General features: G+C 34.4%; 1 protein-coding gene across 6 annotated transcripts in view; it reads left to right on the top strand.

Moving 5' to 3' along the window:
* CYRIB (CYFIP related Rac1 interactor B) overlaps window positions 1-25,996 on the top strand; it is a 188,804-nt gene that overhangs the window by 145,556 nt on the left and 17,252 nt on the right. For 3 of the 6 annotated variants that reach the window (XM_078153730.1, XM_020997897.2, XM_078153732.1), the window contains 3 exons: window positions 6,505-6,587; window positions 13,251-13,372; window positions 24,147-24,252. In XM_078153730.1, the coding sequence (XP_078009856.1) occupies window positions 6,515-6,587; window positions 13,251-13,372; window positions 24,147-24,252 (301 nt within the window). In that variant the 5' untranslated portion in view covers window positions 6,505-6,514. Of the gene's footprint in view, window positions 1-5,522; window positions 5,606-6,504; window positions 6,588-13,250; window positions 13,373-24,146; window positions 24,253-25,996 lie in introns of those variants that run through there. The other 3 variants (XM_020997899.2, XM_078153733.1, XM_020997898.2) reach the window with 2 other exon arrangements.

The following is a 25,996-nucleotide window of genomic DNA, read 5'->3' as shown; positions in this document are numbered from 1 at the left end:
ATGTTTCTAAAGAATCTGAGTTGGGTCATGACTCAGAGTCAACAGTTTATTCCCAGTGATGACCTATGCCTCAGAAATGATGTGAAGGATTTAATTCAGGAAATAGATGATCAAAAAGGGAAGAGAGAGGCAGATTAGTCATATATATAGGGAGAATCAGGGAAAACAGACAGTTTAATTGTCCCACTTACACCCATGAAATATAAAAAGGCTTAACGAGCTTTCAGTACTTGGGCAGAACATAGTATTATAATAAGATTTAGAACTCTAAGGTTTCTCAGAGGTCAACTAATCCAACTTCCCTCATTTTATAAATGAAGAACTGAGACTCAGGTAGTAAATTAGGTCACAAGGCAGTAGTAAATAGCAGAGTTGAGATTCAAACTCATGTTCTCTGACTTCAAATCCTGCTGGCGCTCTTTAAATTAAACCACACTGCCTCTCAAAATAATTTTTTTTTCAACCAAAAAATGGAGTAGACTTATACAAGTGCTACACTTAGCTATCGAAAAAATCCTAATCAGTCCAGAATAACAGGAGGGTCTATGGCACACAATTAAGTGAATTGATTTCAGGCAGCAGGTAAATATTGAATTAAAAGATAGAATGTCCTTCATTGGGGAGGAATCACATAGTGATAAGATTCCTTTATCAAATGGTAGAACTGAGAGTTCTGCATCAGATAGGAGAGCTGTTACTGTCTTTCACTAGGGTGATGTCTACTGAAGGTTTCTGCCAGATGTGACCAGGGATCTGGCATTACCTCTCTGCTTCTGTGACGTCAAAGTACTTGGGTCTTTGCCTCATTTTTTTGTTTTTTGTTTCAGCCTTCCTATTACTTTCTTCTTCTGCTTGGCTCTCATGGAGGAGTGGACATTGACAAACAAGATGGCTAAGAATAAGAGCTCTGAAAATAATTCAACACAGGGTGGTTTAGCAGATTTCTGAGAGAACATGGATGAGCATTGTATGAGAAGTCACGAATGTGTTGTGATTTGCACCATTTGAGGGAATAGTCCTCAAGCATTTAAAAACACCTATTGTTATGTAGTTAGAAAGAATGAAACAATCCTTGCTCAAGGATCTTATGTTGTAATGTAGAGATAGGAGGAGGCGGCAATAAGTATATACAGTAAGATATAAATAACAGAAAAAATACAAATCAGTGTGAGGTAGTTCAGGACAATGTAGTTAGAGAAGAGAAGAGCACCAGGAATTGATGGGGGAGAGGGGAAATAAGGTAAGACTTCAAAATACCTTTGAAGATCACAGATACATTAAACATGTGTTCTGCAGTGAATCCTCTTTGAGATCCTGTTTTCCACAGGCTGTTACATTTTTATAAGGAGGTTTGTAAACTGGTTACTTCTAGCAGCACTTGACAGTAAAGTTATACTTCTTTAGGACTATAGTTCAACAGCTGAAAAAGAAATGATTAGAATTTATATCATTGCCCCCTAGAAGCAATATGATTGTTAATTGTGTTGTCTGTCATTGATCACAAGCTCTGCAGAATTAAAAATGAACATAAAAAAAGAATTGGAAACATCTAAGAACTTGGGAGGCAGGTTTGTAATAGCCTACATTGTAGCCTGTGTAGTGATTATAACTCCTTTTGTAACTTCGGGGTCAGTAAACTAAAGGGCCAGCTGCCTGTTTTTGTGTAGTGCAAGGAGCGAAAAATGGATCTTACATTTTAAAATGATATTTTATTGTATTTAAAATGTTAAAATAATTATTAGTACATTGGCTAAATCGAAACAGGGGATTTGGCCTTCTGGTTCAATGTATCAGATGATTGGTCAGCTAGCTAAAGGATTTAATTGATTAAAAGAGAGTTTGAAATGTCAAGATGCACATTGTTTGAAGAGGAGTGGGGCACATTTTGGCTAGTATCTTATTGATGATTGTGCTATTCCTGTCAAAAATGGCAAAGTCATTTTGGTGCCTGATATTTATGCTTATCGAGTTTGAGTTGTAATTTGTAGAAAGTGATGTTTTATTTTAGTTTCTAGCAGAAAGGAAAACTTATGTGCAAAAAGTTGTAAACATTTTAACTTCCTTGAGGACATGAAATTATTTATCTTCATAGAGCTTTAGTGTCTTGCAAATAGTTGCTGCATGTGTTTTTACTAGGTTGAACTGAATATTGACAATCATGTGGTTATAAAAAAGATGAATAAAGGATTTTTTTTCTCTGTATATTCTTTTTGGTTCATATAGAATTGCCCCTTATTTTCTCTGCCTTAGTCTAGAATGGAACTTAGTGTTTTAAAGGAAACAACCTGGCTACCTTATTACAAAAATTGATATTTATAGTCTCAATAATCTTGTGAGGGTAGGGGGTAAAAGTATTATTTCTATTTTATAAATGAGAAAACTAAGCCTCAAGGAGATTATGTCTTGTTTAGGATTAGAGGATTAGATGGTTATCAAATATCAGAACTAAAACTTTAACCTAAAGTTATTTCTTTTTAAACTCTAAAACCAGTGCTATTTTCATTTTACCTGTGCTGTTTCCGTCTCTTGGTACCTTTGATGTTCGTTCTACCATAATACTGTTTTTGTTATATATGAGCCCCCAATTTATGTACAACCTTTTTTATATCATAAATTAAAATGATTGCCCTTACTATCAGTTTCTTCACTGGGGAGGCCATCAACCTTGTTGTCATAAAAGCCATTTTGAAAAAAAAAACTTAGAGCTTTTAGGGAAGTGAAGTTTAAAAGTGGTTAAAGGGAAAAGTTATGAAAAGTAGAAATAGTTTAAAAGAAATGGCACTCTTCCCCCGTCTGGGACCTGACTCCTCCCACAGTTTCTGATTTTTAAGATTATTTTGTTACCCTGATAATCTGCCAAGTAGAAATTCATGGGGGTTTAACACCTCCTCTCTCAGAAACAAAAATAGAAAGATCAGTCAAGAGTCATTTACCCGTTAGGGAGAATTCAGAGTCTGGCCAGATTGGTTTCTTCCAGCTTCTGTTGATGTTTTCACCCCTGTCTCATATGATGACTTATTTCCCCTGTTCTTGTCTTTCTCTTTTCTATACCTGCATTTTCCATCATTCTCTATGCCTTCCTGGGGAAGAAAAATTCTTCTCCATCTCACTTCATTTCTACTCATGGGAATTATTCTCTTTCTTCAGGCAGGATCCAAGGTGACATGATCCCAGTGAAACTTTCACTTATCCTTCTTACTCTCACATATCTTTTCTCCCTAAGAAGGAAGTAAATTGTCCTTCGATTTTCTCATAGCACTTTACATGATCTTTCGTTTGAACTTACAGACTACTTTGTGTTATTTGTATATAGAACTCATTCTCTCCTATTAGGTTCCAAGCTCTTTAAGAGCAGGCAGAAACTGTGCCTTTATCATTTTTTAATCCCTAGCACCTGCTATAGTGCTTAATGCTTGCTAAATTGAATGCCTAACATCTAAGGTTTACTATACTGAGAGGATGGGAGTTTTAATTAGGGAAGAAGGAACATAAGCAGTTTTGGAGCATGGAATACTTTGGGAAGGTAATACAGGCCTGATTGGAGTACCCTAATGGAAGCCTTAATAAGGCTGAGGATGTTGAAAATATGAGTGCCTGGGAAAACAGAGAGAGGTACTGGGGATAGAAGAGTAGAATGAAAAGATAGATGAGTGGATATTAAAGATGAATTCTGCCTTTTTCAAAATTTTGTTTGTAGTTATCCTTGTATGCATGTAGGAAAAGAATATAAAACTCTCTTCCTCCTTGTCAGTGTCTTCTATTTTAAACCTAGTTGTGCCATGCCCTAAGATGCAGAGAACATAGACTATTAATTCAACTAAATAAGTCATTTATGGGCTAGCCTGGGAACCTAAGAAACACATCTAAAATACTAATTCTAAGTATCAAGCAACTCACATAGAAAGAACCTTTGAAATAGCCTATTTGTAAGTTGAGTACTTCCATGTATCCCCAGTGCCGAGCTCATTGTAACTGCGTAAGAAGTGCTTGTTGATGTCTTGAAGGAAACTGGGGGCAAAAATTACCAGTTATTTTGTGACTTTTGGCTTCTACATAATCTTATCTCCTGTTTTGCTTATTGCTATGAGGAAAAATAAAGATTGTTTATTAGTCATAAGGAAGGATACCATTTTTGGGGGGTAAATTTAAAATGATCTGAATTATAGATTGTATATTAAAAATCTTATCAGTATTAGGAATCCTTTTAGTGATACTAGCCTTGGCAAAAACTGATAGTTTTTATCTGGATAACTTAATATCTCTGTATAGCGTGAAGCCACATATTTTTGTTATGGTCATGAAATTATCTTTTATAAATCTTATAAATCCTTGCATTGACTAGAACTAGTAAAGAAATTTCAAGCTTTAACAAAATAACTATTTGTGAGGGTAATGTTTTTCCTTTAAATTAATACATCATATGTTAGTAATATTTGTATGAATTCATATCTGTTTGGCCTTTCTTCTCTCAAAATGATGTCTGTGTAATGAGGTGACATTTATACATCATTATCTACAGTCTTCATATACTGAGGACAGTATACTGTGGGGTTTTTTTTAAAGGGAAAAGAATTCCAATGCTCATTATTGGCTTGTAGTATTTTTTTGAATTTAGATTTTGCTGTATGTTTCTGTCTTGATTAAGCTTTGATATAAAATAAATAATACAGCTATTTCTTTCCTCTAAAACTTATGGTTATTAGAACTCTGTGCCATTGCTTTAATGTTTATTATAAGACAGACTGCTTTGTAAGGCAGTAATACCAAGTCTGAATTGTTGTTACAGAAAGATTGCTCATTAGCTACTTCTAGACAACACCTGTTTTAGTTTTTCTTTGGTCTTCTCTACAGGCTTTGTCTCAAGAGAATTTAGTCAGGTTGTCATTGAAATTTAACTAGGTTATTAGAATTGCAGTTTTTTGTGAATGTACATTTTGCTAGAAAAGACACTTTCTGTGTGTGTGTGTGTGTAATGGAAGGCAAGAATATGAGAAATTTTGGTAAAAATTACATTAACTAGTAAATCAGTACTTAATAACTTGAACTCATTCCCTTGCTGTCCAGAGTAGGGGTATAACCAGTAAAGAAGCAACACAAACATCATTATAATAGAAAACTTTTCCATTTCAGATGTAATATAATTCTGAGAAATCTACTTTGGATGTTTTAATTTTGAGTTGAAGATTTTTTTTTGTATTCCTGGCTTCAGTATTTTATTAGATTTATCAAGTATGCAATGTGGTGACAGATATTGATAGTAAAAATAAATATTGCAAGTATATGGAAAATCTAATCTTTTTTATGATTTGATTTTTTTTTGTCTGACATAATTTTTTTGAGATGTGCAAAAATGGGAGGAGTAGGAGCCAAATGTTTCTGTGTTCCCAACCTTTCAGTTGCAAGAACCCATAAACCTGCACCTGCTGGGAGCCATGGAAAAACCAGCCCTTGATGAATCCCAGGCCTCTGCTTAAGACTCTTTTTTTACTGGAACTAAATGATGTTGCCATTTTTATTTTTAGGTTTGCTGGCATGGGTAATCTCATTAAGGTGCTAACCAGGGACATAGACCACAATGCAGCACATTTTTTCTTGGATTTTGAAAGTAAGTCTCTTCAGCCTTTCACAGTTGGTGCATAATGGTAATGGTGAAACATTGTTTATTTCTACCACCACAGTGAAGGCAAGCCAATTTGTTGGTAAAATATGGAAAAAAAAGGTTGCATGATTTTTCCTCTAGTAGTTGCTGAACATTGTCATATAATTTTTTGGTTTTTCGTTTGCTAATATCATTTGAGTCTTTGTATCCAGTGCTGTCCTCTCATTGGCCCATGAAGCAAGTAGCCTTATGATGAAAATTCTCATCGTGTGCTTTAGTGACTATGCTGAGCAGTTTGTTAGTAACTATGGATATACATAACCAAATCTAGTTTACTTTTGTTCCATCACTACATTGTGACTTGATCATATGATAAAAAATCAAAAACTTGATTTTGTAATGGTGTTGTCCAAAATTTTAAAGAGTATTATACTTATATTGACATATAAGTTTTATAGAAAACTTTTAAATTAAAGATATACCTGTGTAATAATTTTTTAATATCCAATTTTAAGATAAAGTCTACTCAACTGTAATATAAAAAATTCAAATGAAATTATTTTTGATCAAATAATAGAATACAAATGCTCAGAACGCTAGCGCTATTGAAATACTGAAAGAATGTTCACTATAAGGCCTTTAATCAAAACTCTAAGGAAAACTTTGAGAAGAAATATAGGGACAGTGTGTCGTTTTATACAGGAAAACCACATTTCACCTCTAGGTCCTACAAGTCAATACCTTGAGAATAAAGGTTGTTCTCTGCCTGTTCACAGAGTGGGTAGCCTGAAGGATGAGTTCATACCTGAAGAGCTTCCCTTTCTGCTCTACTATTTTTCTACTATATTTCAGATGTATCTTTTTATAAAGGGATATTCTCTCTTTTCTCATTCTTGTCTTGACAGGTACCTTAACATGGGGAATCTTCTTAAAGTTTTGACATGCACAGACCTTGAGCAGGGGCCAAATTTTTTCCTTGATTTTGAAAGTGAGAAGATGATTTTATATATCTATTTCTCTTTGCCTGCAGTAGACTGCGTTTGTCTTGCACTAAATGAATGTCTTCACTTAGCCATCTTTATAACTGCTTTGCATGACTGAGCTATGAATTGTTGGATAAAATTTCTGTTGCCTTCTTGAAACAGCCCATAATATTTCATTCATCAAATTGAGATAAACATTTATTTTGCTTTATTGCAGTGTAGCTATATTTATAAGAAGGTTATACTCTGTTATCTCAAGATTTATCAATACAAACATTTAAATGAAACAATTTTGGTGGAAATGATGCTAGAAAAGCATCTCCAGATTTATTAGGAGAAGTAATATCTGGAGGTAATATGCTGTATTTCAAGATAACTTCATCAGTATTGAATTATTTTGTCCCAGTACTTTAATATCTTATTTATAAATTTGTTCATGAAGGCCATTCACAGCTCAGTAATTTGGGCATAATATTAAAAGGTAAGTGTGAACCTAATTTAGTCAATTTTGGCAGAGAATTGCCTACTTTGTAAAGCTTGAAAAATTTTTAATGCATTTCAGTCATATGCTCTTTGCCCCCTTCCCCCAATTGATGCTAAATGAAAATTAAAAACAAAAACAAAAACTGGTTCACAGACCTTTAAGTAATTTGCCTTCTGTTTGTTTTATGTTGCATGACCTATTATAATATGGTCTAAGAATGGCAGGTAAGTGTAATTGATTGCTATGCATGTGGAACTGCTTTGTTCTTTGGCTGTCTAGTATTGCTTTAGCTTGTTTCTATCAAATTTTTTAAAATTATATATCATATAGTTGTTTTAGTTTGGATGTTGCTATTTTAGCTGAGCTTAAATTGTTAGGAAAGGGTGAAGATATTTATTTTCCATTATATTTTCTACAGTTGCTTACAAGTTTAAACCCTTTTGAAGAAACTGAAGAAAGCAAAAATTTAAAACATTTCTGGTTAGTGATAATCACCTACCAGAGAAATAATTGCCTCTCTTTTAATGAATTATTTTATTTCCCTAGTTCTTAATATGGTTTGCAGTGTTATACAATATATAGTTATATTTTGTGATGTTTTGCTTTTTTCCTGTCAACCGGGATCAGTGGAGAGTAACATGATGATTTATAGCTAATGTGTATTTTTAAGATGAATTTTGTGGTCTGGTTGGCCAAATACTGTGTTTCATTAGTAAAACAATTGTAGTTTAAGAGATTTGTGCTGTTGTGCCAATTTGTAGTGCTCTCTTTAATATTAGCATCAGTGAAATAATCATTTGTCAACTTTTTGCCAAATGTATGAAGATTAACAACAATTTCCTTTACCCTTCTCAACAATTGAATACTGCTGTTATAAGTGCATGTTGAGCATGTATTTCAATGGCATTAGCTTGGGGAATGATGAGCAGACTGCTGACATTAAAGATTACTTTTTTAGATGAGGCTTTTACATTTCAGCTGTATTTTAGTCCATATATGTCCATTTTAAACTTTGTCTTGTATTTTTATCAGCTGTTCTGTCTCCTGGCTTCTTCCTTTCCTTAATTTCAGATGCCTTGCATTTACAGAATCTTGGCTTTAATAGGTCAGGATCTTGTTCAAGACTTGGCACTTGATCTTTGTATAAACCTAATTTTGTGTGACTGTGGCCCAGTGAAGAAGAATGAATTTAATACAGTATTTAGAAATTTATTTAGTCTTGGTCTACTTCCTCTTGGGGAAAGAAAAATTTATTTTTCCCAATTTGTTTCATAAAATTCAGGTAGATGATTTAGTGAGAACAAAAAAGGTCTCCAATAATATCAGTGAAGGACTAATTTATAAATTTTCCGCAAGCAAATACATCAGATTTGAAAATGACACATAATTGGATATGTGATCAAATTTGTACTTTTTTGTTTAACTTCTCTTCTGGTCAGAGTATCAGTGGAGAAAATTTTTTTAGAATGTAGTTTGGCCTATGTTAGCAATTTTTCAGTTTAAATGTGAGTTTTTTTGCATAAGAATGATTTCCAGTTTATCTCATTTTGGGAGATATACCTTCATAAAATTGCTTAGTCACATTAAGGAAGTAGTTATTATAAGTACAGACACTTTGCTGCACCTTAATTGTACTACAGTCAGACCAATCTTTTGTTTTCATTTTAACTTCCTATCCCTTCTCAATTTAAAAATCTGGAAAGTATTTGTTAGTTCTTATGTGTTTTATGTAATGATAAAGAGCAGTTTAACATATATTTTGGAAAATAAGCAATTTCTTGCATATAAAGTTGTTCACTTTTGTCTGGCAACAACTTTTAGGTCATATATAACTTTACATCATTCTATTACATAGATATTTTATGTAATTTATAATTTTTCTAATCTTGTAAGCCATTATAACAACTGGCCCTGTACATATCACATAATTAGAATTAGGTGAGGCTTAGGTTAGAAATTAGTTTGAAATAAATTCATTAATTTAAAATGTTTGAATATTAAATTGTACTTTCATATAGGATATAATTACTTTTAAAGAATGCTAGCATATACCCATTTGAAAATTTAAAAATAATCCTCCTCTGATCACTTTTCCTAATTTAAGTCCAGATTTTCATGCATCAGGATTACTTTAAGCTTAATTAGTTTTCTGTATATAACTATTCCATGTATTTGGTAATGATTCTAGGAAGAGAGGAGAGATAGCTTGGCTGAGTGATTAGAAATCTAGTCTCAGAATAAGGAATAGCTGTTTCTGTGCTGCCTGTGTATGATCCTGAAGAAGTCACTTAAGCTCTTTAGTACCCCAGAGACTTCTAAAGACTTTACTGGGAGCTGGCTATACCAACAAAACCACAGTCTAGTTTAAATAGAAACAAAACAAAAACCAAAAGCATTAATGACAATATACAATACTGATAAAAGGCATAGTAAGAACCTTTTCAAGGTGTTTTCTAATTATAATGTTATATTTAGTGTGGCTAAATAAAATCACTTCTCAGCCTGTTTGAGCTAAGAGAGTATGCATAGAAAACACATACACATATTTATATGTGTATGTGTCTATGGGCATGCATGTGCACACACACACACAAACGGTTATACACACTTCGATTTATCTCTAAGGAAAATGAACTCAGGGAACAAATGAGTTTGAGGTGATCATTTTCAATTGAAATGACAATTTAACTGAACTGTACCTTTAAGCTTAGCCATGCTTTTGTCCTAATTATTATTGACCTTTTAACAGTATAATATGCTATCTCTTCTTTTTGTTGAAATCTCCTGAATTTCCTTTCCCTTTCTCCACCTCCTCTTTACTTATATCTCTTTTACCACTTCGACTGCCTTTAAATATTTTACAATAAATTAATCCCTCTTTTTTTTTTTTACTCTTTCTATCTTGTATCTTCCAGTACTTTTCATCTGTTCTTTTAAATATCTGGTTAGCTTGTTAGCATCTCTGTTAAAAAAAAAATCCAGAGTATGTACTTGTGTATGTGGAGCCACATTACATCTTAGCCTACTTTAATTCATACAAGGGATTTTTTTAATTTTTGGGTGAAGAATCCATAAATTCACTATATACTGCAGTAATTTCCCAAGTTGAAACTCCTTTTTTTTTCTTTGTATTTCTTACTTTTTGTCCTCTTGTGTTGTGGGACCATTTTCTTTGAATTTACCATCGTATTTAATGATCCTTTCCATTTTTGGAAACAACGTTCTCAAAAATGTTAAAGCATTTTATTTCATTGTTAAACAGAAAAAGGAGTACTTAAAACATGCCCATGTTGTCTCATGAATGTCTTTTAGAATTAAGTTTAGTGAGCAATCAGTGTGTGCCTACTGGCTGAAGTAAATGTACCACTATGTTACCATCAAATGAATGCTCTTTTGTTAGGTGGACAAATAGGACATTTTTCTTCAAATTCTGTAAAGCAGTGATTTGCCAAGAAAAACAAAAGTGACAAGTCTTGATTGCATTACGTAAAAATGGCAATATTATTTGAAATGCTATAATGTGCCTCATTTTTATACTATCTTGTGTTTAGCATTTCACTCCTCTTGCATGAATTGCTATCAGTAAATTAGTGCTTACCTGTCTGCTATTTTTCCTGTTTTTATCTTCATTTCTACAGCAGTCTTCAGCAGCTTTCAAAATTATAAATGTGACTTTCCTGTGATAGTCTAAAAATTGTTTAGTGTGATGCTAGATGTTTTTTAAAAAGAGGGAACCACAATCTTTCCCTTTATTTTTAAAAATTTCTTGGTGTTTGCTAAAGTTTTAATTTAAACAATAATAACCACTTGCGAGATCTACTTAAGGCTACTTGATAATGTTCTGTTTGTATGTTAGTCTCGGTGTCTAAATGTTATGTTTTCTTGTCAACAGCTAGTCATCCATAGATAAACTTGCATTATTTAATGTAAATGTTTTCTAACTTCAGAAATGCCTTATGTATTATGCAGGTATTTTAAATATCTTGTCATAAATTCCTTTTAAATGAATTCAACCTGTAATGTATTTCTTAATGATATTTTTTATAACTGAATTAATTTATGCAAAAAAGATTACTAGCCAGTATTTTTGCCCGTGAAAATATTGTTTTGAACTGCACCTAGAGTAAGTATTTTCAAAAGTTAAACTTGGTTAATGTCATTTGAATTAATATTTGGGGAAAAATCCCAGTTAAAAAATAACTTACTGCTGAGTGATTTAGACTAAAAAGTCATTCATACTGAAAAGCCAATATAAATGATTGCTTTAAGATAATTGTTGTTTGGACACAGCTATATAATTTTTATGTTTAAAGTTTTCTGTCAAAAAGAATCTAGAAATATTGAAACAATTGGGGGAAAAAAAACCCCAACTTCATTCAATAAACATTTGTGTTCTATGTATAGGGAAATGTCCAGATAGAGTATTTTAACAAATGAATATGTGAATGCATACTTAATCCGTGCACTATTTAAAGCATTTAATAGATGTTAATTGAACAAATAGATTCAGCTTTATTTTATTGTTGAATCATAGTAAATTTTAAATCTGTTTTACATAAAATATCAATACTGTAATTGTCCAAAATTGAGAATTTTTAAAAACAAGTTTTGGTGTATTTTTAACGACTTTAAGTGTTGTGTAATGAAAATCGAATTAGTATTATGAATTAGTCATGGCATAAAAGAGAATCATGGCAGTTTTTTCAGCTACTGTCATTTTTGCTTCCATCCGTCTACTATTTTGCCTCTTCTCTATTCTTTATTCTTTTGTGACTTAATTTCTAAGGGTGGTAGTGGTGCTGGGAGAAAGACAGAAACTTTTACAAAGCTAATTTTTCCCCCAGTTTTAGAGAAGGAATAAAAAATGGAAAAGATTCATCTTTAAATTGAAAAGAAACAAATCTTAAAATTGAAAATTGTCCTTAGTATAGCGTTGTAGATGTGTACTTTCCCTCTGAGAAGGTGAAACCTCAGAACTGACAAAAATGAGTATTCTGCAAGTACAATCCCTCTCTAAATTCTTAAAGAAGTTATAATGCTATTATTTTGTAATGGGATTGCTTTCAGGTTACAGTGTTTGCTGAATTGGATTGAAATAAGAAGTATATAACACAAATAGCATATGTAGTTATAGACTATATCCTTTTAAAATTATCACAATGGCTGCTATGGGAATCGGGGAAGACCGCGGTTTAAGATCTCCTCTGACACACGATTTTGTGATCATGGGCCAGACACTTAACCTTGCAGGGGCCCAGACCACTTGGCAAATGTTGTTAATTACGTGACCAATTGCTGATCTGTGTTGGTAGAGAGAGTTTCTCCCAACAAAGATTTAGATCAACACAGTCAAAACCACCCCTCTCCAATTTCCTTCTCCCTCCAGTCCCAGTCCCACCACAACCCTATTTAAATTTTGTCTTATTTTGTGGAGTGCTTTACTCTACTACCTAATGAAATATTTCTAGGAGATTTCTGTTAGCTAGAGTAATAGCATGCTATATAAAGATGCCCTTTGTATTCAGCATATTATTATATTCCTGACACCCTTTGTGACTAGCATTGTGCTCTTTGTAATTAGATAACTGTATCTAGTTCCACAAGCACTTTTTCAAAATTTTGGGACCACTTCAAAATTAGTGCCCTCTGCAAAGTCATTTTGAGGTTGAATATAGTATATGTGCTTAATTGTATAGATCAAGTTATGGTTTTATTTGCTTCTTCCTTTGATTATTGATATTGAACAAGAACTTGTTACAGGAAAGGATTTTTTTAAAAAGCCTTAAAAAATATGTTCCATGCAGTAACTTTATAGTTGAAAATTTGAATCTATATATAAAAATTATTCAACCTTTGAGAATAGGCCTTCAGTTTGAATAGTTGAAGCCTTTTAAACAGGATATCATCATTACCATAAACATAATACAAAAAATAGATATGGTAGTTTTAAATTTTAATTGGTTGTTCTTTGAATTCATTATTGCAAATGGTGATCTAGACATAAAGTAACAAAAAAACCATTACACATCTGTCCAGAGTTGTAAATTTATATGTGAAATAAAGCTTTTATGCAGAAAGTTAGATACTTAATGGTTTATTGTGATACACGTCATGATATAACGTATATGCCTATGTGCACACATATGTATCCCCTATAACTTTCTTGTGCTTTCCTGGTGTTTAGATGCCCAGCCCACAGAATCTGAAAAGGAAATTTATAATCAGGTGAATGTAGTATTAAAAGATGCAGAAGGCATTCTGGAGGATTTACAGTCGTACAGAGGAGCTGGCCATGAGATACGAGAGGTAAAGCATGGTTAAACATATTTTCAAAAATTCGCTTCGAAACATTAACAAAATATGTCAAAATTCTTTTTATGAACTCTGAGACTTTTTCCTTTAAAGTATGATTTTAATTTCAGTTGCTTGTTTTTTTATATAAAATTTTGAGAAAATCTTGTTAAAATATTTTTCCTGTATTGCTTATAGTTTAACCAAATTCTGTATTGTTCTATTAGGCATGATAATAGAATTCTATTATATTGCTCTAAGGAAGAACAATGAACATATTGATCAGATTTCTGTCTAAACTTCTGTTTTTGAAGAATTACCTAGATTGAGCTTCTATGTATTAATACGTAAAGATACTTCAGAAGAATCTGATATACTTTAATGTTTCACAACCCTTTTAATTCTGTCAATGACTAACAAAAGCAGGATATTTGAAACAAACAATTCATTAATGTAGATGGGAAAAGAATAAATGGGACTTGAACAAATTATCTAATCTTGTTCTTCCCTGGTAGATCAGTATTTAGGGAATATTTCTCTTTTCAACATTATGATCTAGAAAATTTTTAAAGTTGCTTCCTTGTTGGTCAGTAATATTTTAAAGTAAGTTCAATCACTTGGTGACATGAAATCTTTTTAAAAAATTCATTTTGATAGACGGCTTCTTCAGTGGAACAGTTTTTGTTTTGGTGGAACAGCTAGGTGGCACTGTGGAAGAAGAGTGCTCATCCTGAAGTCAGAAAGACTTCTCTTTATGAGTTCAAATCTGGCCTCAGACATTTACTAGCTGTGTGCGATGCTGCACAAGTCATTTAACCCTGTTTACCTCAGTTCCTTATTTATAAAAGGAGCTGGAGAAGGAAATGACAAATCAGTTCAAGTATGTTTGCCAAGAAAACACCAAATGGAGTAATGAAGAGTTGGACATGACTAAATGACCAAATAACAACAAGTTTTAGTGCATAGACCTTTCAACCAGGAATTAATACTTTTCAATACTCTTGGCATTCATAGTTTGGTTAATTTACTTGTGAAACATTGGAGTAATATCTGATACTTTAAACTTTTATGTAATATCAACTTATTTAATGAAAAACTTTTGAATAGGGTACCATACAAAAAGCTCTTTAGGTAAGAAAAGATTAAATTGGGAAGTGAAGAGAAAAGATATATACATAAATTTGTGGAGACTGGTGAAAATTCTCTGTGTAGGCTGGTTATGGCAAAGGAAATTAGCTCTATTGCATGAAGCAAGTAACTTAAGAACTTTTTCCTGCTGTGGAAATGAGTTATGTGTTATAGCATTTCAATATTTTATTTTTTTTCCAAATTACACGTTAAAACAATTTTTAACTTCAAAAATTTTGTGTTCCAAATTCTCTCTGTCTCTCCCCAACCCCCTTATTGAGAAGACAAGCAGTTTGATAAAGGTTATACACGTGCAGCCATGCAAAACGTATTTCCATATTAGATTGTGAATGGAAACTCAGCCCTCCCCTTCCCCCCAAAAAAACCAAGAAAAATAAAGAAAATTTTAAAAAATTGTTTCCATCTGCATTCAGACTCTATCAGTTCTTTCTCTGAAGGTGGATAGCATTTTTCATCATAAGTCCTTTGGAATTGTCTTAGATCATTGTATTTCTGACAATAAGTTATTTACAGTTGATCATTATATAATATTGTTGTTATAATGCTCTCCTGGTTCTGCTCAATTCACTTTGCATCAATTCATGTAAGTCTTTCCAAAAGCATCCTGTTCATCATTTCTTAAAGCACAGTGGTGTTCCATCACAATCATACCATGATTGCCCAGTTGATGGGCATCCCCTCAATTTCCATTTCATTGTCACCACAAAAAGAGCTGCTATAAATATTTTTGTTCATATAGATTCTCCTTTCCCCTCTCCCCTCTTTAAAAAAAATCTTTTTGGGATACAAACCTAGTAGTAGTAGGGTCAGAGGGTATACATAGTGTTGTAGCCCTTCGGGCATAATTCCATATTACTCTCTGGAATGGTTGGATTAGTTCACAGCTCTGTTAACAATGGTTTAATGTCCCGGTTTTCCCACATTCCCTGCAACGTTTGTCATTTTCTTTTTCCATCGTATTAGCCAATATGATAGGTGTGGGATGGTAGCCCAGAGTTGTTTTAATTTGCATTTCTCTAATCAGATATTTAGAGCATTTTATCATATGACTTAGCTTTGATTTCTTCTTCTGGAAACTGCCTGTTTGTATCCTTTGGGCATTTTATCAATTCAGAAATGATTTGTATTCTTATAAATTTGATTCAGTTCTCTATGTATTTAAGAAATTCTTCCTTTATCAGAGAAACCTGATGTAAAATTTTTCCACAGTTATGATTACTGTGTATTTTCTTCCATCCTTGTTTTTCCCCTGTGTATCCTTCTCTGTCTCTTTCCTTTCACCCTGTCCCTCCTCATAGTGTTTCGTTTTAGACCAGCAGCTCCCTCAATCTGCCTTCCCTTCTATTGGCCCCCTAGCCTCTACCTTCTTTCCTACTTCTTTGCAGGGTAAGATAAAATTTCTGTGTTCAACTGAGTGTGTATGTTATTTCCTCTTTGAGCCAATTCTGATGAGAGTAAGTTTCAAGCATTGCTGTTACCCCACACCCCCTTCTATTGTAAAAGCTCCTTTGCATCTCTTTTATGAGATAATTTACCCCATTCTACCTCTCCCTTCTCCATTGCATCCCTTTCTCACCCCTTAGTCTAATTTTTAAAAAATATCTCATCATATTCATCCCTTCTTCTCTTTAATTTTATTTTTTTTAGACCTCATCCCATTATAGTCAACTTACCCATGCCTTCTATCTATGTGTATTCCTTTTAACTGCTGTAATAATGAGAAAGTTCATAGGAATTACAGGTGTCATCTTAAACAGTTCAACCTTATTGAATCCCTTATGATATCTCTTTCCTGTTTACCTTTTTATGTCTCTTGAGTCTTGTATTTGAAAGTCAAATTTTCTGTTCAGCTCTGGTCTTTTCATCAGGAATGTTTGAAAGTTCTCTTTTTCATTAAATGTTAATTTTTTCCCCCTAAAAGATTATATTCCATTTTGCTGAGTGAGTGATTCTTGTTTTAATCCTAGCTCCTTTGTCTTCTGGAATATCATATTCCAAACCCTCTGATCCTTTAATGTAGAAGCTGCTGAATCTTGTGTTATCCTAACTGTGCCCCATGATATTTTAATTATTTCTTTTTGGCTACTTGCAGTATTTTTTGTGACAGCTAAAGCTCTGGAATTTGGCTGTAATATTTCCTGGAGTTTTTATTTTGGGATTTCTTTCAGAAGGTGATCAGTAGATTCTTTCAATTTCTGTTTTGCCCTCCAGGTTTAGGATATCAAGGCAGTTTTCTTGAAAATTTCTCAAAAGATGATGTGTAGGCTCTTTTTGTGATCATGACTTTAATTCTTAAATTATCTCTCCTTGATCTATCTTTAGGTCAATTATTTTTCCAGTGATTTATTTGAATATTTCTTGATGTCCTGTCTAGTTATTAGCTTCCACTTTCCCAATTCTAATTTTTAAGGAATTATTTTCTTCATTGAACTTTTGTACATCTCTTTTCCATTTGCCCAATTCTGCTTTTTGAGGAGTTCTTTCCAATGAATTTTTGTGCCTTTTTTTACTGTTTGGCCTACTTGATTTCTTGAGTTATTTTGTTCAGTATTTTTTTGTGCTTTCTTTGCTAAGCTGTTGACTTTTTTTTTCATCATTTTCTTGCATCACTTTCATTTCTTTTCCCAGTTTTTCTTCTGTATCTCTTATTTGATTTTAAAAATCTTTTTTGAGCTTTTCCAGGAATTATTTTTAGCCTGAGAGCAATTCACATTTTTCTTTGAGGCTTTAGATGTAGCAGTTTTGATTTTGTTGTCTTTTTCTGAATTGTTGTTTGGATCTTCCCTGTTAACATAGTAACTTTCTGTGGTCAGGGTCTTTTTTGTTGTTGTTGTTTACTCATTTTCCCTGCCTATTTCTTGACTTTTAACTTTATATTAAAGTTGGGCTCTGCTCCTGGGGTGGAGGGGGTACTGTCTGAAGCTTGAGCTTTTTTCAGAACTGGTTCTGGGGGTATATAAGTTTTCAGTTCTTTCAGGGTGGTATGATCTTAGGAGAGGTGTGGTCACTGCTGTCCTGACCTGTCCTCTGATCTGTGAGCAACCACAAGCATTCTCCACCCTGGAACTGTGACCTGGGCCTCTGTTGTGCTGCGGCTGCACATTCTAGAGTGCTAGTGCTCCTTCTCCCCCTTGCCCTGGGACTGTGACCTGGAGTGGTGTATGAGCAATGCAATCAAGTCCTATACCTAGTGTCAGCAGAGGAGCCCCTGTAATCTCCTTCTTACCAGTTAGTTGTCTGACCCCCTTACCATCTGTGGGCTGAAAGCCAGGAGGCTACTGTCACTGGATCAAAGAGTACATGGCAGAGAGAGTAAAGGGGTAGACACTAGGAAGGTGGAAGGGGGAGGCTAGGTGATGAAGGGCTTTGAATACCCAAATAGAACATTTTTTTGATCCTGGAGGTAATAAGGAGCCACTGGAGTTTATTGAGTAGAGGAGAAATGACATGATTGGATCTGTGCAGGAAAATCACTTCAGTGGCTGAATGGAGAATAGATTGGAATGAGGAGAGACTTGAAATAGGCAGATCCACCAGCAGTGAAAAATCTAGGAGTGAAGTGATGAGGAAATGTTCTAGAATGGTGACAGTGTGAGGAATCCAAGATGACTCCTGGCTTGTGAGCCTGAGGTACTGGCAGGATGATGTTCTCTATAGTAATAGGGAAGGTGGGCAGGGTGGAGGGTTTAGGGGGAAAGATAATGAATTCTGTTTTGGACATTGAATTTAAAATGTCTACTGGACATCCAGTTCAAGATGTCTGAGAGGCAGTTGGAGAAAAAGTTTGGGGCAGGATAGGTAGAATTGAAGAATCATCAGCTTAGAGATGGTAACTAAATCCATGGGAGTTGATGAAATCACCAAAGTGAACTAGCATAGAAGGAGAAGGGAAGAGGGCCCAGGTCAGAACCCTCAGGGACATCTATGGTTAGAGGAAAACCCAGGGAGAAAGAAAATATCAAGGAGGAGAGAGTGATCAACAGTGTCAAAAGCTGCAGAGAGAGGTTGAGAGTTGGTAAAAGGCCATTGGATTTGGCACCTAAGAGATCATTAGTAACTTTGGAGAGGGCAGTTTCAGTGGAATGATATGCTGAGGAGCCAGATTGTTAAGGGTTGAGAAGAGAGCAAGAGGAGAGAAAGTAGAGGCATCTACTTTAAATGGCCTTTTTAAGGAGTTTAGCTACAAAGAGTAAAAGGAGATCTAGGACGATAGCAGGGATGGAAGAATCAAATAAGGGTTTTTTTTTAAGAAGGAGAGGAGCATGTTTGTAGGCAGTAGGAAATGAGCCAGTAGAGAGGGAGAGATTGATAATAAGTAAGAGTAGGCAATCTGTTAGAGGATGCAGAATGAAATGGGATCATTTGAACAAGTTAAGAGTTAGCCTTGGTGAGGAGTAGTGATCCTGTCATGTGATCTTGAGCAAGTCACTTTAACTCTCTGGGCCTTTTTCACTAATTGATCTCTAAGATTTTTTTCACCTGTAAATTTGTGATCTGACAGCAACAATATAAAGGATGCATTGAAGGGGCTCAGTAAAAGTAGTAAGGAAGTTCTTGTAGTGGTGATAATGAGGACATTGAAGGATGAGAGAGATGGGTTAGTACGTGGATAGGCTTAAAGGTGAAGAATAGTTTTAAGATTGATGAGATTTAAGCATGTTTATAGGCAGTTGGGAAGAATCAGTGATTGAGGTAGAGTTCATAGATCTGCCAATTAATACTTGAAAAACACAGGTCTACCATTATACTCTTTTCTTAAGAGAATCTCCTTTTGCTTCTAGGATAAAATGTAAAATCCTCTGCTTGATCTTTAAGTTCTTTGTGACATAGCTCCCAACTGCTTTTGAAAAATTGACAAAATAATTCTGCATTTTCTTAAGTCAGAGCATTCTTTTTTCTTGCAGTTGCAAGATGAGAGCCTTTCATCACAAGCACAGAATCTTATCACTATTAAGTTCTTCCTTGAGTTAAAAACCCAATATTTTCCTAATCTTTTGTACTGAATTGAGAAGACAAGATAATAAATGAGGGTAGTACAGAATAGACTCAATGAGACGTATGGTTATGGTTTGACTGTCCTAGAAGAAGGTAAGAAATTAACAGGATAAATAATTACAGCAAGGTGAGAAGGTCCTTTTCATTGTTTTTCCTAGAGACAGCAAAGCATCCCATGGTTAAAAAAAGAAAATTCTTAATACTTCAAAAGAAGTATTATCTAGTCAATCGAATGCTCTTTTTAATAATTCCAAGCTCCAGGGTCACAACAACAAAATAAAAAGCCCTAATTCCCGATTCCATACCATCTTTCTATTTTATTTCACATTATTACCCTTTACATGTTTTCTTCTGATCAAACTGGATATTAGCTGTGTCCTGTACATGAGAGTTCATTTCTTGTTTCCATGCCATTGCAAAGGTAGGTGTTCATTCCCCAGTGTATGGAATGCACCCCTTCCTCACTTCTGTGTTGTACTAGAATCCCTAGCTTCCTTGGCCAGTTTTGCTTTTTAGGGCATTCTTCTCCTCATTGGCTTTAGGACCTCTTTTGCCATTTGGGTTAGGCTATTTTTTAAGGGTTTTTTGTTTCCAGTATTTTTTTGGGTCTCCTTTAGCAAGCTGTTGACTTGTTTTTCCTGATTTTTTTTTTTTTTTGCATCACTCTCTGCTTCTCTTACTACTCAAAAATCCTTTTTGAACTCTGGCATGGTCTGGGACCAATTCATATTTTTCTTGGAGGTGTTGGATGTAGGAGCTTTGACTTTGTTGTCCTCTTCTGGTTGTATGTTTTGATCTTCTTTGTCCCCAAAGTAAGATTCTATAGTCTGACTCTTTTTGTGCTGCTTGCTTATGATTCCAGCCAATTACTTGAGTTATAAACTCTTTGTTAAAGTAGGGGTCTGTTTCCAGTGTGGAGAATGTACTGCTCCAAGGGGTTTTGTGCAGCTGTTTTCAGAGATACTTCTAGGGACCTGCAAATTTTCAGTTCTTCCAAGGTGCTATGATCAAGGGCGAGGTGTTTACTCCTTTCCTGGCCTGTGCTCTGGTCTATGAGTGACCACAAACACTCTTTTCTATCTTGGAACTGTGAGGAGGCTTTTCTCTGCACCACCACTACAAGCTCCACCTTGCCAGCGCTCCTCCTCACTCCAGGAACACCACGTAGAACTGTGACCCAAATCCACTTACAGGCAAAGCAAGAGAATCCTGCACCAGCAGAGAGATCTCTTCAGTCTCCCTCTGATCAGCTGTGCACAGGGACTGGGGCTGGGACCCCGCGCTTCTCTCTGTCACCACAGACACAGACTTTTCCCACTGACCTTCTGAGTTGTCTTTGGCGTTTGTGGCTTGAGAGTTCTGGAAACCACCACAGCTGCCTGTGATTCAGCCCTCTGAGGCCTGCTCCAGGTTTGCTGAGGCCTGTTTTGCTCACATGCCCACGCTGAACTGCATTCCTCTTCCAGCCTGGCATAATATACCTTTCTGATCAACCATCCAGGTGGTCTTGGGCTGGAAATTTGTTTGCTCTGTCTTTTGGTGGGTTCTGCTGTTTTAGAATTTATTTAGAGCCATTTTTTATAGGTATTTGGAGGGGTTTTGGGGAGAGCTTAAGCAAGTCACTGCTTTTACTCCACCGTCTTGGCTCCGTCCCTACTTCCCCCTAGCTTCCTTAAAACAAAGCTTAGATGCTTCTTCTACATAAGCCCTTTCCTGATCTCCCCAACCCCATGTTCATGTACAGATTAAATAAATCAGAGGGTAGAAGTAATTGATATTAAAGAAGTTGAGGAATTGTGTGAGCCAGTAGCAGGTTGTCAATGTGAAGGTTAAAGACACCAAGAATACTGACAAAATGGAGTAGATGGGAAGACTTTGGGTCGGGTAATACAGAAATTTTAAAATTGGAAGAAAGATCTAGGATAGTGCATTGATATAGCTTTTAGGATAAGAGTGAGGGTGAATGCTCAAATAACCAAATATAAACCAAAGGAAGAATGGTCATTGAATGGAAAATGATAGAGGAATGGCCTGGGAATACCTAAGAGCATATGTTTATCCTTTTTTCTGACTCTGTGAGCTGTGTATGTGTATTATACCTCCACAAGATTCCTTCTTAGGTATTTGATATAGGCAGCATTTTGTTCTACCACACATGATTCTTGGTGGGAAAAAAATACTAAGATAATTTCCTTGGGAAGACATATTAGTGTTCAGGAATTTCCTTATTTTAGTTTTGAGAAATCAGTGAAAGAAACATCCCACTTGTTCCTATTGTATTACTTAGGTGGCAAAGATTGGATTATTTCAGGCCAAGTTTTCCAAATTGAGTGATTCAAAGCAGGAGCCAACATTATTGGATATTTTTAAGTACAGGTCCTGTGTAAATACACCAACATTTTTCAATAAAAGCAAAGTACAAATCAGTTGGTAAGAGCAAGACCATCAACCTGAATTTACTATGGTTGACAGTGAATGCTGTGTAGTGATTATTCAATACAGTACTTGTGATGAGATCGGATTGTTGGCTTTTGTTAGATTTCAATGTGGGCATAGTCTACCACTGTTAATTATGTAAACTTAATATGCAAATGATTCTTAGTGTCACACTGTTTGCTGCATTTGAACATGTACTGTGAAAGCTCTTTATCTATTATATACTTTAGTAGAATCATCTTGTTAAATATAAATCCAAGAAACTTGCAGCTTTTAAAGCATTGAAAAAACTCAAGAGCTATTATAGATAGTGATTTGAAATTGTGAACAGTTGAATTTAAATAATTGCCTTTTTTGTTACCTTTTAAAGTAGAATTAATATGGGTTGTAAAGAAGATCTACTGGTGTGGCTGAATTAGGACAAGCAGAAATAATATACACAGTTTAGGTAGCAGAATCACAAAGAAGTCCAAATCCAGAAGATATCCATTTTATGTTCACAAGTACTCTTATTGATCAATCAATTAACAAACATTAAGTGCCTGCTATATGCCAGGTACCTCTGCTAGGCTCTAAGGATATAAAGGCAGTGAATGAAATAATCACTACTTGAAAGCTTAAATTCTAATAGGAGAGTACAAGTACTTATTAAGTATATTCAGAATAAATATAAAGTGAAAATGCAAATTAATATAAAGTAGTTAAAAATAAAGTAGCTTGGGATTTAAGGTGTGAATACTTATGGAGATGAGGAAAGATTTCATGTGTAATATGGTGCTTGAATTGCGTCTTGAAGAAAGAGAAAAATTTTATGAGACAGAGGTGCAGAGGCACCTGGGTTTATCCATTGCAGAGAAATGGATAAAGAGACAGAGAAGGCCGATTTGACTGGAGTAGAGCAGAAGAGTGATCTTCGTTGAATTAGAAAGATAGGTCAGAGTCAGGTGGAGAAGGGTTTTAAAAGCTAAGTAGAGGAATTTAGTATTTTATCCTAGAGGCAATAGAGAGCCTCTGGAGTTGATTGGCTAAGGATTATGGCATGGTTAGTTACTGTGTACAAGGAATATTATTCGGCAACAGTATGTGGGTTGATAGGGAAAGACTGCTGTGCTTATTCTTTTGTATGAATTAGCTGCATCTAGTATGAGCTCTGGGTAACGAGGTGGTTCAGTGGCTGGAGTACTGGCCTGCTCATAGAAATACTGTTTTTCCTGAATTCAGATGAAGCCTTAAACACTTACTAGTTATGTGATCCAGGACAAGTCACTTAACCCTGTTTGTCTCAGTTTCTTCATCTGTAAAAATGAGCTGGAGAAGGAAATGGCAAACCACTCCAGTATCTTTACCAAGAAAACCTGAAATGGAGTCACAAAGAATTGAACACAACTGAAAAACAACTAAAAACATCAAGCCATGAGTCCTAATATGTTGGAATTGCCTCTTAAAAATATGCATGAAGAATAAATTTGCAAAACGGCAAATTTTTTTCTAGAAATACTTATTTCCTTTTGATAAGTAAAAATAAACTTTGCTCATAACCAAGTATGACACCTAAAGGATTATTTGCCTCATATGAGCTCATTCCAGAGGAAAAACATTGTGTTCTGCCATTAGCTTTTTTTTTAATTGTTGAAATGATACTTAGCAAATCTTATGTAAAACTTTGAACGAATCCACTTGCAGATAATAAGGGGAAAGGAGAATTGCCTATATGTTTAAAGAACTTTGTGATCAATTTAGAAGAACTTAGAACCTTTAAATCTTGCATTGCAAGTGGATGAACAAATAAAATTAAAGGTGCTCATGCAGTTATGTATGATATGTTATTGAAATCTATGTTAAGGAAAATGTGCTACTTTGCAAACCTGTTTGTAGCAGTGCAATAGCAAGTGAAATTTTCAGTGTAATTGATAGATTTTTAAAAATGAAAGTGATATGATGTGAGGAAATTGTATTGGATTCTGTACTGATGGAGTTTAGTGTTAAATTTTGCAACATATCTATAAGCATTTTCCCTTGTGCAATTTGGGCCATATTGCCTACCTCACAAACAAAAAAACTCTGTTGAGAAATAAGAGTGGCGAACACATAGGGTTTTTCAAGTTGCTCCAAGAGTAATGTTATAAAGCATGTTCCATTAGAAGAAAGACTGCACAATTGTATTTTTTAAAAAATCTAACTTTCATCAATTTTGTTCTAAATTTTAAAGGCAATACAGCATCCATCTGATGAGAAGTTGCAAGAGAAGGCATGGGGTGCAGTTATTCCACTAGTAGGCAAACTAAAGAAATTTTATGAATTTTCTCAGAGGTTAGGTAAGTTGAAAATAAGGTAAATATATAAGCAGCCTAATAAGGAAAATAGTTGTTACTAAAGATGTTAAATGGAGCTCTTAAAATTGAAGTAGATGATTTCAGCTAAATTTTCACATTAAGGAATTTTAAATATAATGTAGGCTTATCAGCCCCATCTTTCTTAATTACTAGTTTTCTTGAAACACTTTGATAGAAATGTATGATTTGCACAGGAGCACTATTCTTAGTTCTAACAAGCCTTAACCTTAATTGTATGCAAGCTAAAGTTCTATTGTGGCAGGTTTATAGCATGCCACCCTTTTTTTTTTTGCCAAATTATTACAGTTCTTCCATGTGTGGGAATTGGCCTTTGCATGACTCTAGATTGTCTAAATTTTATGTCAAGATCATTCCTGAGATTGGTCCAGGCATACTGGATTGTGCCATAAATTGGGTTTCTAAAGCTGAGACATTTGTTGTCTTTCTTATACGAAGAAACTCCCAGGGATTAGTGGAGGAAGGGGAGAAAATTCTTCTTGATTCCTCTCTCACATGTTGCTACTTCATCTTCCATTATGGCAAGATCAAATTATATTAGTCTAATGAAGGTCAGAAAAGGTAGACTGGTATGGCATGCATAGCATGACACCATGAGTTATTTCCTTTGAAATCCTTTTCTATTGGGAGACAGTTGATCATTTATTTTCTTGGATAATTTAAGAGATATAATTTTGAAGAAATAACTATATAAATGAGAGAATAGAAAGATAAAACATTTAATACATATGCACATTTTAAATGATAGAAGCCATAATGAATGGATTACACATTGAATATGAAATGCCACTTTAAAAATTATTTCAATTCAGTAGATTGGAGAATTACTATTTGTCTTTTATACTATAGAGCAGTTTTTTAAAATGTTGCATAAAAATAGAATAATAGTGAGGATGGGAGATGGATGTAAATATTATCTTTTTGTTTTTATTAACCAAGAATAGTAAAATGATATTTTCCTGAGCTTTAAAGTGTTGTCATTTTACATAATTTGCTCCTAAAGTATGAATCTAATTCACATTGCATCTCTAGTATTTTCTGTAATCTCTAGTATTTTCAGTCCTAAAATCTGTGTTTACTAAATCTTTGATTGCTATGCATAATCAAGTTCTAATTTCAGACATTTCCAAGCTCCTGTTGGTATTATACTACTTTAAAGTTGACTTATATGCCATTCAGATACAAAGTGTGCCTTTAGATGCCTTCCACTTGGCATCCGGAGTTAATCATTGAAACTAAGCTTTATGGGGATCCAGGTTTTCTATTTGGAATTAAGAATTGCAGAGCTGGATGTTGCTCTTAACAGGCATCCCAGTGTGTTCAGCTTCGTCGATAAAGTGATTAGGAAGCAGCTATGTTTGAAATGGACATTTCTAGCAGGGATAGGGCATTCTTTTAACAGATGTTTGAAGTTGTCTACCAGCTCTGTCCCCTACCTAGGAAATATTTCTGAATCTCCCGGCCAGTGGGCAAGGACTGATATACCTGGCTGTTAAATTTTGAGATACAGTTTGTAGGTCTTAATAGGAAACATTAATCAGTACACTATGAACTAAATAATTCCACATTTTATTACTTTACCAAGTAGGAGTCACTGAATAACAGCATTCTGTCTTCTGTATTTCTGCAGTTGCCATTTGTTCACATGATTTGAATTAGTCATGGTGGTAAGTTCTTTAGTAAGGCAATGTGGTGTAGTTTGTAGAGA

Source organism: Phascolarctos cinereus, unplaced genomic scaffold, assembly GCF_003287225.1.
Source record: "Phascolarctos cinereus isolate Bilbo 61053 unplaced genomic scaffold, phaCin_HiC Scaffold_4;HRSCAF=312, whole genome shotgun sequence".
Taxonomy (NCBI): domain Eukaryota; kingdom Metazoa; phylum Chordata; class Mammalia; order Diprotodontia; family Phascolarctidae; genus Phascolarctos; species Phascolarctos cinereus.
Note: the sequence above shows the minus strand (reverse complement) of the source record. Positions and strands in the feature narration are given on the sequence as shown.